The 14,525-nt window shown below is 34.7% G+C and overlaps 1 protein-coding gene across 3 annotated transcripts in view; it reads right to left on the bottom strand.

Moving 5' to 3' along the window:
- Syt14 (synaptotagmin 14) overlaps positions 1–14,525 on the bottom strand; it is a 148,301-nt gene that overhangs the window by 61,818 nt on the left and 71,958 nt on the right. For all 3 annotated transcript variants that reach the window (XM_076831651.1, XM_076831650.1, XM_076831649.1), the window contains exons 3-4: positions 4,616–4,887; positions 556–1,005 (exon numbers count right to left, since the gene is read on the bottom strand). In XM_076831651.1, coding sequence (XP_076687766.1) covers positions 556–1,005; positions 4,616–4,887 — 722 coding nt within the window. The remainder of the gene's footprint in view (positions 1–555; positions 1,006–4,615; positions 4,888–14,525) is intronic.

A 14,525-nucleotide genomic window follows, 5' to 3' on the forward strand; every position in this document is an offset into this window, starting at 1 on the left:
ATACATTTTCAATAAAGGAACAAATCTAAGACTATTGGCTAGAAAGGGGATAGAATAAAATACATAAATCATATATCACTGAGAACAGGAGCAGAAATATTATAGGCAGAGCAGAGCCCTGATTGCAACAATTCCATAGCCAATAGCTTTAAAGGTCACCTCTAGCAATACCATATAAACCCCTAGACAGCAGCAACTCTGGGGCATACCAGTTGGAACCCTCTCTCTGGAAGTTTCACTTCCTTTCTATTTCAAAAATAAATTCTGTTACTTTACTCTCATCCTGAATTGTCCATGGGTCTTATTCTTCAGAACTACAAGAAAGAACCTATACCTCATCATCTTCAAAAAGAACTTTAAAAGAAAAGAAAAAAAATTATACCTACCGATTCAAGGCCTAGAAATTTGTATAAAGGTATGATTACTATACAAACAATATGGTGACAAACTTATTGCTTGATTAAAGATTTTAAAAAATTACATATATATATATATATATATATATTATATTCCATAAACATACATTGTATTGAGGTCATATGATGAGATACTTACAGAATGATTGTAAGAAGGTTCCAGTATCACAGGTAATGACATTTTCCCTTGAAGATTCAATTTTGTTAAATAAAAAATCTTTTCCCCCACAATCTTTTCTTTTTTCATGCGATGTACACCATAAAGTCTAAACCGAACTGCATAATTTCCAATCATCTCAGATTCAACATGATTAAATTTGAATGTTTCTGTGAAGACAGGGCATGGTCCTCTCTGGATGCTGGTTTTTGCTCTCTGTTTCTTTATAGGTAGAAGAACAAGGTGTACTTGCCATGAGTTGCCACCTGTCCTGTTATATGTTGGGATGTCTGTGACAGCTGTCACTGTTACCAAAAGCTTCTGTTCTTGTGAATCATAGTCAAAAGTCACATCCAGTGTGCCATATTTAGCTTCTGGCTCAGGATCAAAAGGTTTAGGAAGCTGTGAAGACGATCCTTGAGCTGACATATCCTAGGAAAAGCAAATTAAAATGTTTTCAATTTTTAACTCTATTATTTAATCTAGCACATATATGCCTGATATGTCTTTATGAGGATGATGGGAAAACAATTTTAATTTGCCCTCAAAGAAAAAGTATAATTAGCAGCCAACTACAATCAAAATCTACCATATAGGGCCAGAATGTTAGAAATGGTAAGTTAAACTAAAACACTTATTAAATAAAGACACATTTAGAATGTATTGTACACCATTACCATTTTAAGAAAGTTGGACATATGTTTTACAATTTAAAATTTTAAATATATTTTATTGTTATTTCTGTTCCTTTAGTGAGATACTACTAAATTTTACCTTCACACTACAAAGAACACAACCAGCAATTCAATATTAAACTGCAGAGTAAGTGCACATAAATAAAGTATAGTGCTACTGAAAAATTTGTTTCCATTATTAGAACTTGTTATACAATTCCCCATCTATGAAAGAGCATAAATCTACTTCGATTTAAAAACCAAAGGAAATGTGAAATATGGAAGTATAAAAAGGTCTCAAATATTTTTGCAACTAAGTATCCTCCAAATTTCAATTGTTAACTAAAATTAAAAACAATATATTATTTTCCAATATTACCTACTGTTGAAAATGAAGAATACACATTTTAAAAGTTGAATACTGGAAACTATACATACTAATTATGACATTAAAAGAAATTATAACCATTAATTGTCTCAAATTCCTGCCAGTCTAATTGTCTGGAATACATTTGGGAATTTCATATACTTACCAACAATGTCAAAGTCAGGTTTTTGACCTTAACTATGTCACTTTGTCCCTGTGGGGATTTTAATAAATCTTAAATAATTTTCATTGGACCAATTTTATAATTTTCTTAAATTTCCTAAGCATGTGCTCAGTGCTTACTGTGGCAATGAATATTAATGCCCCAAGTCTTCCTTCTATCATTTATTCAAAAGAACATTTTTTTCCTATGTTTTCCCTGAGCATTCCGATGTTAAGAATGTGAAACCCTATAACTAATTAGAACAAATTTTAAAAATTTAAAAAAAGAATGTGAAACCCACAATTTAAAGGGTATAACCTTAACAGGTAAAAACTACTATTTGCACTCTTCAAACAGGAAACTAGCAAACAATCATTCCCTTTCAAGGTGCCTGGATCAAAGTTTTAGAAAAACTTAGCTAGCAACAGAGTTGCATAAACTCAATAGAGTTTATAAACTACTTGCCACAGATTTATTCTGTGCCCTCTTCCCCTCTTTTAGTTCAATCATGTGTCTAAGACACCTGCAGCCTGGATTAAACCAGGAGGAAAGACTTTTCTAATCGACACATATTATCAATTACAGGGTTACAATAAATTTGAAAAATAAAATTTTTATATTAAAATTATACCCTATACTTGCATAGGTTATTAATGTTCTATATTAAAGTACTTATGCAATGTAGTTTTGCTAAATTGTTTGATTATATTCTGTGATACTATAAAAGACACAAAACCAAGTAGAGGAAACTCAAAAGTAAGTGTTAACAAAGATAGCAAGTCAGCAGCTTCTAAAATATGGGTAAAAATATAGGTGTTAACTATAGATAATGTGTAAGGAAAGCAACTTGTGAGACAAGACAGAATTCATGATATATTAAAACCGTAACTAATAACTGTAGTAATTAATAATATACCAAAAGAGTAATTAGTAACTGTAGTAATTAATAACATACCAAAAATAGATGAATTAAATAGAAAATATGATGAAACAAATGACTATTACCTATAGAAAATGATGGCAAACCCAAATCATGAACATGTTGTCTCTGAGATAAGAGCTTTGTCTCCCATGTTTCTACTTAGGAAATGCAGATAAAAATCTGTATCCGTGTAGTAGGCTCACTGGCAAGGTCCAGTGGTGGCCAGGTGTACTTGCTTCTAAAGCAAGTGTGTACTGCTGGGTCTTGATACCCTTATTTAAATCTCTACTCTAGTCTTTGTTACCATACGATAAATAGGAATGTTGATGGAACAAAGACAGTGGAACAGGATATATGGGCACTATATAAACCATGATGTGGCCTTGCTACCTATACCTATCGATATCCTATAATGACAGAGGTAGGTGTGTCAACGTACCTTACCATAATCCTCTTACTTCTTGCTTTGTATCTGAAATAGATTTAAACACATGCATACACAAGTGTGCATCCACATGTAATTTAAGCATCTTAATTTGGTCTGAGTCCCCTGTGATGACTTGCCTTGTGGTACGTTAGAGAATACCACTACATTCAAGTAATTTCACACACAACAATTTAGATTAAGAATGGCAATATAATAACAGTTGTTAAGAGCATCATTTTTGTGGTCAGACACACCTGGGTTTGAATTATAGTTCCACTAGTTAAGAGCTGCATGTACTTGGGCAAATTGCTTAACTCTCTCAGTCTTACTGTTTTCATTGGTAAAACAGAAATATAACTTCTGAGGATATGCTTGGTAGAGCTAAATGAGCTATGTAAAGTTCACAGCAAAATTCCCAGGACACCTATGATAGTTGTTACTATTATTAATTTTAGAATCTAGGCTTCACTGTTAGCTTGCTGTGTATACAGTTTGAAAAGTCACAAAGCAGCAATCTTAACTTTGTTTATGTGGTAGAACACAAACATTCCTTGTGGAAAATCATAAAACACTAATACATTAAATTTAAAATATCAATATAGAATTTTCTTCTAGGTCAGATATATTATAACATCAGAAATATTTAAAAAAATTAGCAAAGTGATTTTTAAAATTATTAAAAAATACTCCCAAATTAAAGAAATTCTATCTACAACTTAATTATTCTGTGTGTTGGTAAACTACCTTCCTTATTTAATTTTGACAGCAAAGCAGAAAATTTACCTAGTAGGGACACAAACATGCTTTCAGGAATGCTGTCAGGAACAAAAGTTGTAAAAGTTTACACTCTAAAACTATCAAAAAAAGTAAATCCTAAAAATAAATACTACCTTATGAAAACACCTTACTGTTCTAGTTTTTAACAAATCCAATGGCAATACTTTGAAATAGCAAAAATTACTTTTTCTATTATTCTCACATTTTTGTTACAAAAAAAGTTACTTAAATTTAACCAACTAACCACTCTGGATATATGATACTTTGAATTTAAATTGCATTAGTAAGGCTGACCATCATTATCCATTATCCCTTTCATATTCTATAAATGAAAATACAATAAAGTGATTTCAAAAGACTTATAAAACATTAATAAATAATAATAAAAAATCCAAATAAACATAAACTGTAACCTTGAGATGAAATAAAAAGGTAAATAATTCCAGAATATTTTATATAAAGTGTTTAACAACCACCACCACTCTGTATCTTGAACTATCCATCTTCCTTTGGTTGCAGAGGGAGCTGAAGACAAGTTGAGACATCCCTGGTCAGTTTGTTGGTAAAGACTAGCTTAAGAATGGAAACTGGTACCATAAACTACAAAGAGATTAGACTGTGATGAATCCCATTCTCCTTACCAAAAAGAAAATCACAAGATTAGTATCTTCCAAATAACATCCACTTTTAAACTTATATGTGCTTCACTTACTTCAGGGCTCAGGACTGCAGTGCTGTCACTTGGAACATCTTCTTCATATCCTTTATTATGAAAACTTTCTATTTCATGACCTGTGCTTCCGTCACTTGGGCACTTGTTATATGAGCATCGTGGACTGTTGCTGCAGTGGGAAAATTCACATTTACCATCCCCAATTTCTGAAGGTGTACATGAGAGATGAGGAGAACCACTGTCATCCTGATATGGTGGTGGTTGCAATTCATCCAGCGGCGGTGTTCTTCTCATTCTCTGAATGCAGTTTCCTGATAATGATTAAGAATCTGGTCACTGTTTCCAATTAGCCTCAAAATGCAGTACGGTCTACAGTAATTGTAAATAGCTTAAAAACATGGGGTTAAAAATTTTGCAGAAATGTAACTATTAGATTTACTAAATCAGTGTCCTTCTTCCCTAGTTGAGGTGCAGAAACAAAATAATCTTGTTTCCACTCCTCTCTTCCTGCAAAGATCAGAAAAAACAAATCATAAACTTAGAGAGGCCCTGTTATACACCATAAAAATAAGTTTTTGTTGAATAGGTTTTTTAATTTGGTTCACTCTCTCAAAACAACCCAGCAGCATACATACTTTGTCTTTTCCCTATGATTTGTGGCCTCTTAGCCAAAGCAATAAAAACATGGTAGGCTAAACAAACATAAAACCTTCATTTTTTTTTATTTTTTAATTTTTTTTTTTAGTTATTGAGAAGAACGTAAACCTGCTTTTGATTCAGCAGGGTCAGGACTATTTTTTCACATCTATTCTGGATCTAGAATCCTAAAATGATGTGCCCTATGAATCAGATCCAAACTCTGTTTGTTAATCTCCACCACACAGCAAAAATTTAGAGTTCTGCTGTCTTTTCTCCATTACATGTCCCCATTCCTTGAGTCTGTAGCCCTCCTAAAGCATGGTTCCTCCTGGTCTACATGAGTTATCTCCAATTCTAGTAATAATTTGAACCAGTGTTTTTTACTCTTAAAAGATCATTTAAATTTTTACTTCAATGATTAAGAATAAACCTAACTGTGAAGAAGGCTGGAGGTGGAAGAGGGAAAGGGATAAGGACAGAGTCCAGTACACAATTTAAAAACTGCTGAGTCTGTACAGATAAACCTGAATGCAATACTTAATGTTGAATTTAAACACTTTCTTTTTTTTCTTCTTTTTCAGTGCTGGGGATGCTTATTTTTATTTAATGGACTATGCATCTCCTTCTACAAATGGGACCCTTACAAAAGACTGTTAAGGAGTTCAACTTCAAAATTCAATACAGTTCCTGTGTTTTTCCTAAGATCAACTTTACATAAAAACTAAAAACCTCATTTTAAAATTACCATAATGCCTGGCTCAAATGAAAAATATTAATTTGTATTAACTTAGCAAAAACTTATATATTTGTTCAAAAGCCCTAAATTTGAAAAAGAAAACTAAATGTCTAACTAGTGAGTATAGTATACTAACTTTAAAAAAGGATGGCTGAGTTAATATAGTTGAAGCTAAATTCAAGAAGATAGATTAAACACATTAAAAGCAGCAACCAAAAAATCAATTCCAGAATATTAGAGACAAGTGGCTATCAACAATTTATGTGGATTAAGCCATCCATTCACATGCAGTAGGTATGGTGTGAACATGTGCATGGTGGGCTGACTGAACCCTATCACACCGTGACCTCTCCTGAGCAGCAATCCAACTAGGCTGGAGATCTAAGCAGAAGATTTCCCAATCAGAATTCCAGGAAAGCTTTTGTTTTCCTGATAAAAGAAGTCAAACTCTATGGGCACCCCCTTTACTTCTCCCTTTTCACCTGCCTGAGGATGCAGTAATTGCCTAGTGCCCATGAAGTAACTAGCATGAGAATGAAAGTAAGGATGGAAAAAAAAAAAAAAAAATACGAGTTGAATTATCTGAAACATCATGAATAGCTCTAAACTTTTATGGGTGAGACAAATAAATCCCTATTTGTTAAAAAACAAAAAGAGCAACTGGAGAGTTGGAGTTTCTATTGTTTCTAAATACAGTATCAAGTGATAGAACTTATAAATCATTAAACCAATATCCTCCTCTCCTTTAAAAATGCTTAATCAGCCATAAATTAAATTAAGTGGCCATATCTAAATACTTACTGTAACAGAAGTTAATTAAAATTCCACAATGTAGTGGTTCTAGGAGTCAGTGTACCATTTTTTTTTTAAAATTAATTTTACAATAGAATATATTTTGACATAGTGTACACAAATGGAGCACAATTTCTCATTCCTCTGGCTGTACATGGTGCAGAGTCACTCCAGGAGTATAATCGTCCATGTATATAGGGTAATAATGTCTGTGTCCTTTACCTTTGTTCTGAGAAGAGAGATGATCTTTCCCAGAAAACTCAGCATATTGCCTCATAGATCACCCTGGACAGAAGTGGATCACATGCCTATTCCTAAACCCATCACTGGTAGGAGAAACAGGATTACTATAATTGGTTTAAATTAATCAGATGCCATCAAAATTTAAAGGTAGGGATGGATTAAGGTACCTAATCATATATATGTAAAAGAGTAGATAACAGAACAATGAGAGGTCAAGGAAGGAAGAAGACAGAGAGGATATTGGCTAGAAAACAAATATGATCCAGTCCTTGTCTTCCTTATCCCTCAATTTGATCATATGATCTCAGTTTTTAATCTTAATCAAAATACTTTTTCTCTCTGTGGCTTTCCTACCCCCAACAACTGTTCTATAATAATTATTCCCTAACTTTCCTTTTGCTCTTACCAGCATGGTATAATTTCTTTGTGGTAATAATGGTATTCCTTCTTTCTATTACTTTTTATTAGATTCCTGCTAAGTTGCCAATCAACTAGAGCATATTTTCACAACTAAGTTCCTGTCATCTGGCTCTTGTTTAGATTTAGTATAACTCTTGATTCAGAGATCAAGGCACAAATTACACAAAATAAGTTTGTGATATGTGAATATGCTAACTAGGATCAATGAGTAGACCTCACTACTATCTTTTAAATTTGGAGAAAACAATATTATGTTAAAGTTGTAACCAGAATAAAAAGTTTATTTTGGGGGCTGGGGTTGTGGCTCAGCGGTAGAGCGCTCGCCTAGTACATTCGAGGCCCTGGGTTTGACCCTCAGCACCACATAAACATAAATAAATAAAATAAAGATATTGTGTCCAACTATAATTTTAAAAAAATTTAAAAAGTTTATTTTGGCCACACCACATTTTCAAAGTTTTGAAAATAATAGTGTACCACTTTTCTTCTTTTATCTTTGCTTTATATTTTACTTTCCAAAGCAAAGAACATGCTAATGTATATGGAATTCAAATTTCATTGAAATATATAGTCAAAAGAATTTTCCTTTTTAAGTTTTGCAATTATCTCTTCATAGTCTAAATGACAACTATTTCCTGGTTGTCTACATAGTGTGATAACTAAGATGTGGCTTAAATTTAATTGTCACAAGAAAAAGTTTCCAACAATTGTTTATACAGTAACATAATTTATATTATTAAATGTTAGAGTCTGTAAACAAGTCTGGATGGCGCCTGGCATTTTGCCAGAGGGAGTGGTTTGTGAAGTAAGTGTGGAGATTCCTTATTGGTTGACTGCTATATCTAGTTTATGTTAATTAAGATAAGCAGTGTGGAATGTATAAATACCCCTCCAGTCCTACAATAAACGGCTCCCATTCCTGCTGTATTAACGTAAACAAGTTGTTTGTCACCCCCCGCTGCCCCCGGGCTATTTTGCTGCAGCTGGAGTGCGGCAAATAAATTACACAGTAAACATAAACCTTAAGAAGATCTTTCTACTGGGACTATCAAACACCAAAATTATGATGTTCTCTCGTTACTTTAGGTTTTGCTTTACTACCTAATTTTATACCCTTATTTAATGGAAATGATATGTCCATAAAAGGGTTCAACCTGAATATGTCAAAGCATTTTAATTTATCCTCTGCATACTGCATAGCAGAATAAGTTGAAATATTTTCTTAACCTAGAAAAAACAGTATGCATGCATATGCAGAATATGACCAATAGCTCTTAACCTTATGTTTTAAGATAGTGGAGAGAACCACAGTTCTAAAAAATGGTGAATATTCACAACTGCAGAATTCGCTTTTCAAGTACCTGTGAAAATATGCCAAAATTCATTACAAGCTGGGTAATATATTAAGGATCAACACATTTTACAAAATTAGAAGCACAAAGAGGTTTTTATCTGACTGTTGTGGAATTAAACTAGAAATCAGAAACAAAAATATTAGTTAAAAAAACTAGACAAAAATAATTAGAAATTAAAAATACTTTAAATAACTCATGAATCAAAAGGAATAATAATTAAAACTAACTTATATAATGAAGAGAAAGTTTAAAATAATCCTCATAAATACATGTGGGATGTGGCTAAAGCCATGCTTAGGAGAAAATTTTAAGTGAATATATTGAGGGGGGGAATTCGATAAACAATGATGACCTACGCATCTACTTGAGGACATTTTTTTTAAAAAATCATCAAATTAAAACACAAATAGGGTCTACAAAATAATGAAGAGCAGAAAAATAAATTAAAAATATGCATAAATTAGAAAGTATCAGCACACTAACATACAATTAATTGAAAAAAAAAAACAACTAAAATTGATAAACTGGTTGAAGAATGTAGTCAGAAAGAAAAAGATGAAATAAGTTACTAATGTCAGGAATAGTATTAAGGACATTTCAAATCCTATAGACATTCAAAAGATACTGGGTTTTCCCTGTCTTTCCCTCCTTTGAAATGTTATCCTAATGCTATTGAGTAGGACAGAGGAAAGCAGGGGTCTTTAATGGTGGTGGCAGGAGAAGCCAGAGGTACAGAGAAGTATGTCAAAGCCCAAGAGGGAAAAGGGAGACAGATGCCTATCTGTGTGGGAGGTACACTGTGCTATTCTGGGGCCCAAGCCACATAAGAAGTGTGTCCATGGCCATACAGGAAGCAAGGTAGCCAGCATGCAGTGTCAGAACCCAAAAGCGATGAGAAGAGCCTTCATTTCAGGGAGTAGCTTCAAGTGAGGTGTCAGAACTCAAGAAGGAAGAGAGGACAACGGAGGTAGCCCTACGCAGTGTGTTAGAGCCCAGGCAGGGTGAAAAGGTCCAGTAAGGGGATTCAGAATCTTAACAGGATAAGGCAGTTTCCCAAGGAAGGTAGTCTGGCCTGAGGCAACAGAGCCGAGACTAAGTGAAAAGTCTGTCCAGACTGAAGGAAGTGGAGTCATCATCTGTGAAGGACTAGAACCATGGAGCCAGGTGCCTGGTATTGTGTCCTGAATATCCAGTTAGGGTGAGAAGGGTTTCCATGCAGAAAGGTACATGGTGAAAGGTAGTAGAGCATAGAAGGGTAATGTGTCCATCTGCACAGAAGGGCAGCCTGGCATAGGAAACCAAAGCCTAAGCAGCATAGGAGGGTGTCCATGTATAAGGATAGTCTGAAGAGTCAGGCCTGTTATGGTTTAGGTATGAAGAGTTACCCAAAAGTTCATGGGTTAGAAAATGCAAGACAATTTAGAGGGGAAATTGAGACAGATGTGAGTGGTATGAATAGAATATGAAGTTAAAAGAATAATTCTATAAAATGGGCCCACTGTACTGAGGCCCACATGCTTTCTTTTCCAAGAAGTAATTTACCTGCAGCCTGCCTGGCTTAAGTGGACAGGACATGTCACATTTCTCAGCAAACTACCTGTTATCTTCAAGGGAAATGCAGGTGAGAAACAGTGTTGATAAAAGGAACCCAAGTTACTCTGAAGGAAGAGACTTTTGGGACCTTTTCACAGACCAGATCCCAAAACTCAGAGAAATGAGGATAATTCCTTCTAACCACAAAACCTGTAAGAAAGTATGGTTAAGAACAGGAAGATTAGAACTGGTCAGTGTGGGCCAAGGTGATCTAGGGTTGTCATGGTAGTGGAAACTTGAAAGTCTGATGTTATCCTATTGTCAGTCAAAATTCAAGACATAGGCCTGGGTGGGACTTTCTGGAAACTTCTTTGAAATCCCCAATAAACTGGAGTATTAGAAAGGCATGCTGTCCTTTTCCTCTGAAAGGACCTACACTTTCCCTTGAGAGTGTCCCCTTTCCCCTTTTCCTATCCCTTCAACAAACTCATATCTGTTGCTCTGAGTGACAAGTCTGAAATGTTTCTGACTTGATCACTGGCAACGGGGTATCAAGGAAGAGTGGTCTTCGTGCTGCCACAGTTTCCTGGAAGGCCTCAGCCCTGTAATCCTATCAGATCCCAAGTGCATTAAGGAAGTTCTCTCTCTTCTCAAATCCTATTTTGTTAACTCTTCTCTTTTGTTATTGTCCTGGATTTTATTCTTCACATTTGCCAGACAACAATCCAGAAGAAAACTGGTGAGGCCTACAGCCTGCATAAACCCTATCTGCCAGCAGAAGCAGGGAATCTAGTTTCATCCCAAAACTCCAGTTTTAAAATGATTGGGCTATGAGAACCTTAACCTAATCAATGCATTGATTCAGTTAAATGGATTAACTGGGTGGTAGTCACAGGTAAGGAGAATGTGGCTGGAGGAGGTAGGTCACTAGGGGTGTGCCTCTCTGGTAAGCAGAGCTCTTTCTCTCTGCTTTCTGGTACCATGTTCTGAGTTGCTTTCCTCTATCACACTCTTCCACCATGATGTTCTGCTTTACCTCTGGTTCAGATCAATGGAGTCATCCATCTATGGATTGAGACCTCTGAAGCTGTGAGCCAAATAAACTTTTCCTCCTCTACATTGTTTTTATCAGATCTTTTGATCATAGTGATAACAAGGCTGACTAAAACAGAGCCCAAAGAGGGTAAGGAAAGCAACTATGCAGGGAAAAGGAGGAGTCTTGGTCCACGCTGTTGAACTCTATTGGGGAGTCAGAGCTTATATAAGCAATGAGGGCATCCAATATGGGGCAAACTGCCCTAGGGGTCAGAGCCCATCCTCTGAGGGTCATGAGGATACCCATAAGTGAGAAAAGCTTCATGGGATATCAGAACACAAAAGGAATGCAAGCAGACAGATGGGAGGGCATGTGTACAGACTGTTCAGATAAGTAATATATTAAGGTTAATGGCAGCCAGGTCTCTCACTGTTAGAGAAGGGTATTAGAAATATGGAAAGGGAAAAAACTAGATCCAGCTCTGTGATGTTGGATTAAAATTAGAGATAACACACTATTCATATAAATATAGTATAGTATAATGTATATGTATGTGAGTATACTTACATATGCACCCATATACAAATACCCTAGCTTCATCCACTGAGATTTGAGACACCACCACCTCAGTAGTGATGAGCATACCTAGACTCAGATCTTGGCTTCTGAATCTATTTTCCACTATAAGGAATCAGGATTCCTTGAAGAATTGGCTAATCCAGATCTACGCCCAGGAAGGTATAATATGAGATGAGAAAAAATGGTTGTGTTGAAAGTAAGGTCATATTTAAGCAATGATGAGGACATGTCAAAAGAACAAGCCAACTTAGAGGAGCATTTTCCCCCAACCTCCCACTCTTAGCAAATTCCACTAACAATTTGAGCTTTAAAATAAGTAACTATAGTAGTATATAACTCATTGAAGAAAAGAGTCTGTGTGTCTACATTTGAGTAAACTGAAGGATTTAAAGAAAAATTAGCTGTAGATGGACACAATATGTTTATTTTATTTATTTTTTTATGTGGTGCTCAGAATTGACCCCAGTGCCTCCCACATGCTAGGCAAGCACTCTACCACTGAGCCTCAACTCCAGACAAAACTGAAGGATTTTTGAGGAACAAGATACATCCATAATTACAAAGTAACTTCCCATAAAATACTTATTAATTATAAAGGGAAACTTTACAGTGAAAAAGTCTGATAGATGCTATCTTAATGAAGAAAGAAAAGTGAACCTTATGAGAAGGGAAAATTCAAAATTCTGCCATACCTAATAAGATGCAAAGGGCATACTTTCACAAAACAGAATAAATACCTGCATAGAATAAACTCCAAGACCTATCAAAGTAGACCCAGGAAAATTATGCAACTTAAATTTTTTTATAAAAATTGAATCTATAATTGAAAACCTCCTCAAAAAGAAAATTCCAGGCCCAAATGGCTCCATTGGTGAATTTATCTCTTTAGGAAAGCAAAACTCCACCAATCTTACATAAAATATTTCAGATGATGTTTAAAAGTGAGACTATTTCTTAAATTATTTCAGAAGGCTAGCATAACCTTGACACCAGGACTTGATAAAGTATCTTGAGAGGCAAAAAAAAAAAAAGAAAAAGAAAAAAAGAAAATTTCTTTTGTTAACACAGATACAAAAACTCTATACACAATGTTGGTAAACCAAACCCAGTGTTGTATAAATAGGGGACTGTATCACAAAAAAATTGGGTTTATACTAAGAGTATGGGGTTATTCCACATGGATTTAACATTCAAAATATAACAAATCTAATTCATTGCAATGGAAGAATAAAGGTAAAAAGTAATATGATAATTGTAATGGCTTTTTAAAAAGCATTTGATAAAATCCATTGCCAATTTGTGCTAAAATTTCTGTGCACACTAAAAATAGAAGGTAATTTTTTAATCTCCTAAAAGGTATCTATGAAAGTCCTACAGTACACATCATATTTAATGATGAAATGTTGAAAGTTTTACCTCTGAGATCGGGAATCAGACAAGGATGCCTGTTATCACCACTTCTATTCAACAATGTACTGGAGGTCCTAGCCAGTGCAATAAGGTGAGAAAAAAAAAAGATGTAAAACAATTGGAAATAAATAAATAAAACTGTCATTACTCTCAGATGACAATTGTGATGTAAAAAACCAAAAATAATTTAGAGATAATCTATTAGAGATAGTAAATTCAGCAAGGTCACAGGATATGAGATCAATATTTTAAAAATTAACTGAATTGAAATGAGCAATTAGTAAAATTTAAAAGCAATCCCACATATAATAGTGTCAGAACATCACATAACTAAGAATAAATCCAACAAACCAGCTTGCTATTATTTTTCCAATTCTTGAGTTTATAACTAGAATGTATACTTTTAGTAATCAGTGGATTCCAAACTGGATTACTAAGCAATGGCTATATGATTTAGGAAGGGACAGGTAGAAATCAGCAAAGCTTCCTTTCTTCAGCAACAAGGTGTCCCAAAGGAAAAGCAGACACTTGAGAATTACAGGCTTGGTAAATGCCTTCACTACTTTGGCCAATGCAAAAGCTAAAAGCGTTGAAAAACAATGGCACATTATCATAAACTTAGAAGATGACTTCAATTGCAGTTACCACTCCAGATGGAGTATCCTAATTGAGTAAATTAAGATGGCCTTGGTATTTTGAGATGCAGCTTTAAGAGAACAAGAGAATTTTCCTTTGTAACAATCCAGAGAGAACAGAAATTAAGAGACTGTTTTCACTTGGCAATATAACTATTGTCCTGCATCAGGGAAACAAAAGTATTGTTTCTATGCCACAGTCTATTGTGTCCTTGGCTGCAAACTTCCACACTATTGGATAATAACAGGTTTAGGCAAACAAGAGTAGAAGAGCTGAAGGATGAAGTACCTTGGGGTAAAATGTCGTTTGAGATGAAACTGAGAATCAAATCTGATGAGAAGGTTGGGGGAGAGCTTGCCATCTCAATAAAGTTCCTGAGGACCCAAGGATGCGATGGAATATTCCTCTCAAAATCAAAGAGGGTTTATTACTCCGGGTCTGTCTCCCACAAAGGAGACAATAGGCTTATTTGGTCTCTACATTTTGAAAGCAGCACATTATGTATTTAATTATAGAGCTCTGACTCACAGGTAAGATAAACAGCTATTATCTTTGAATACTGCTCAGAGA

Source organism: Callospermophilus lateralis, chromosome 13 (assembly GCF_048772815.1).
Source record: "Callospermophilus lateralis isolate mCalLat2 chromosome 13, mCalLat2.hap1, whole genome shotgun sequence".
Lineage (NCBI taxonomy): Eukaryota > Metazoa > Chordata > Mammalia > Rodentia > Sciuridae > Callospermophilus > Callospermophilus lateralis.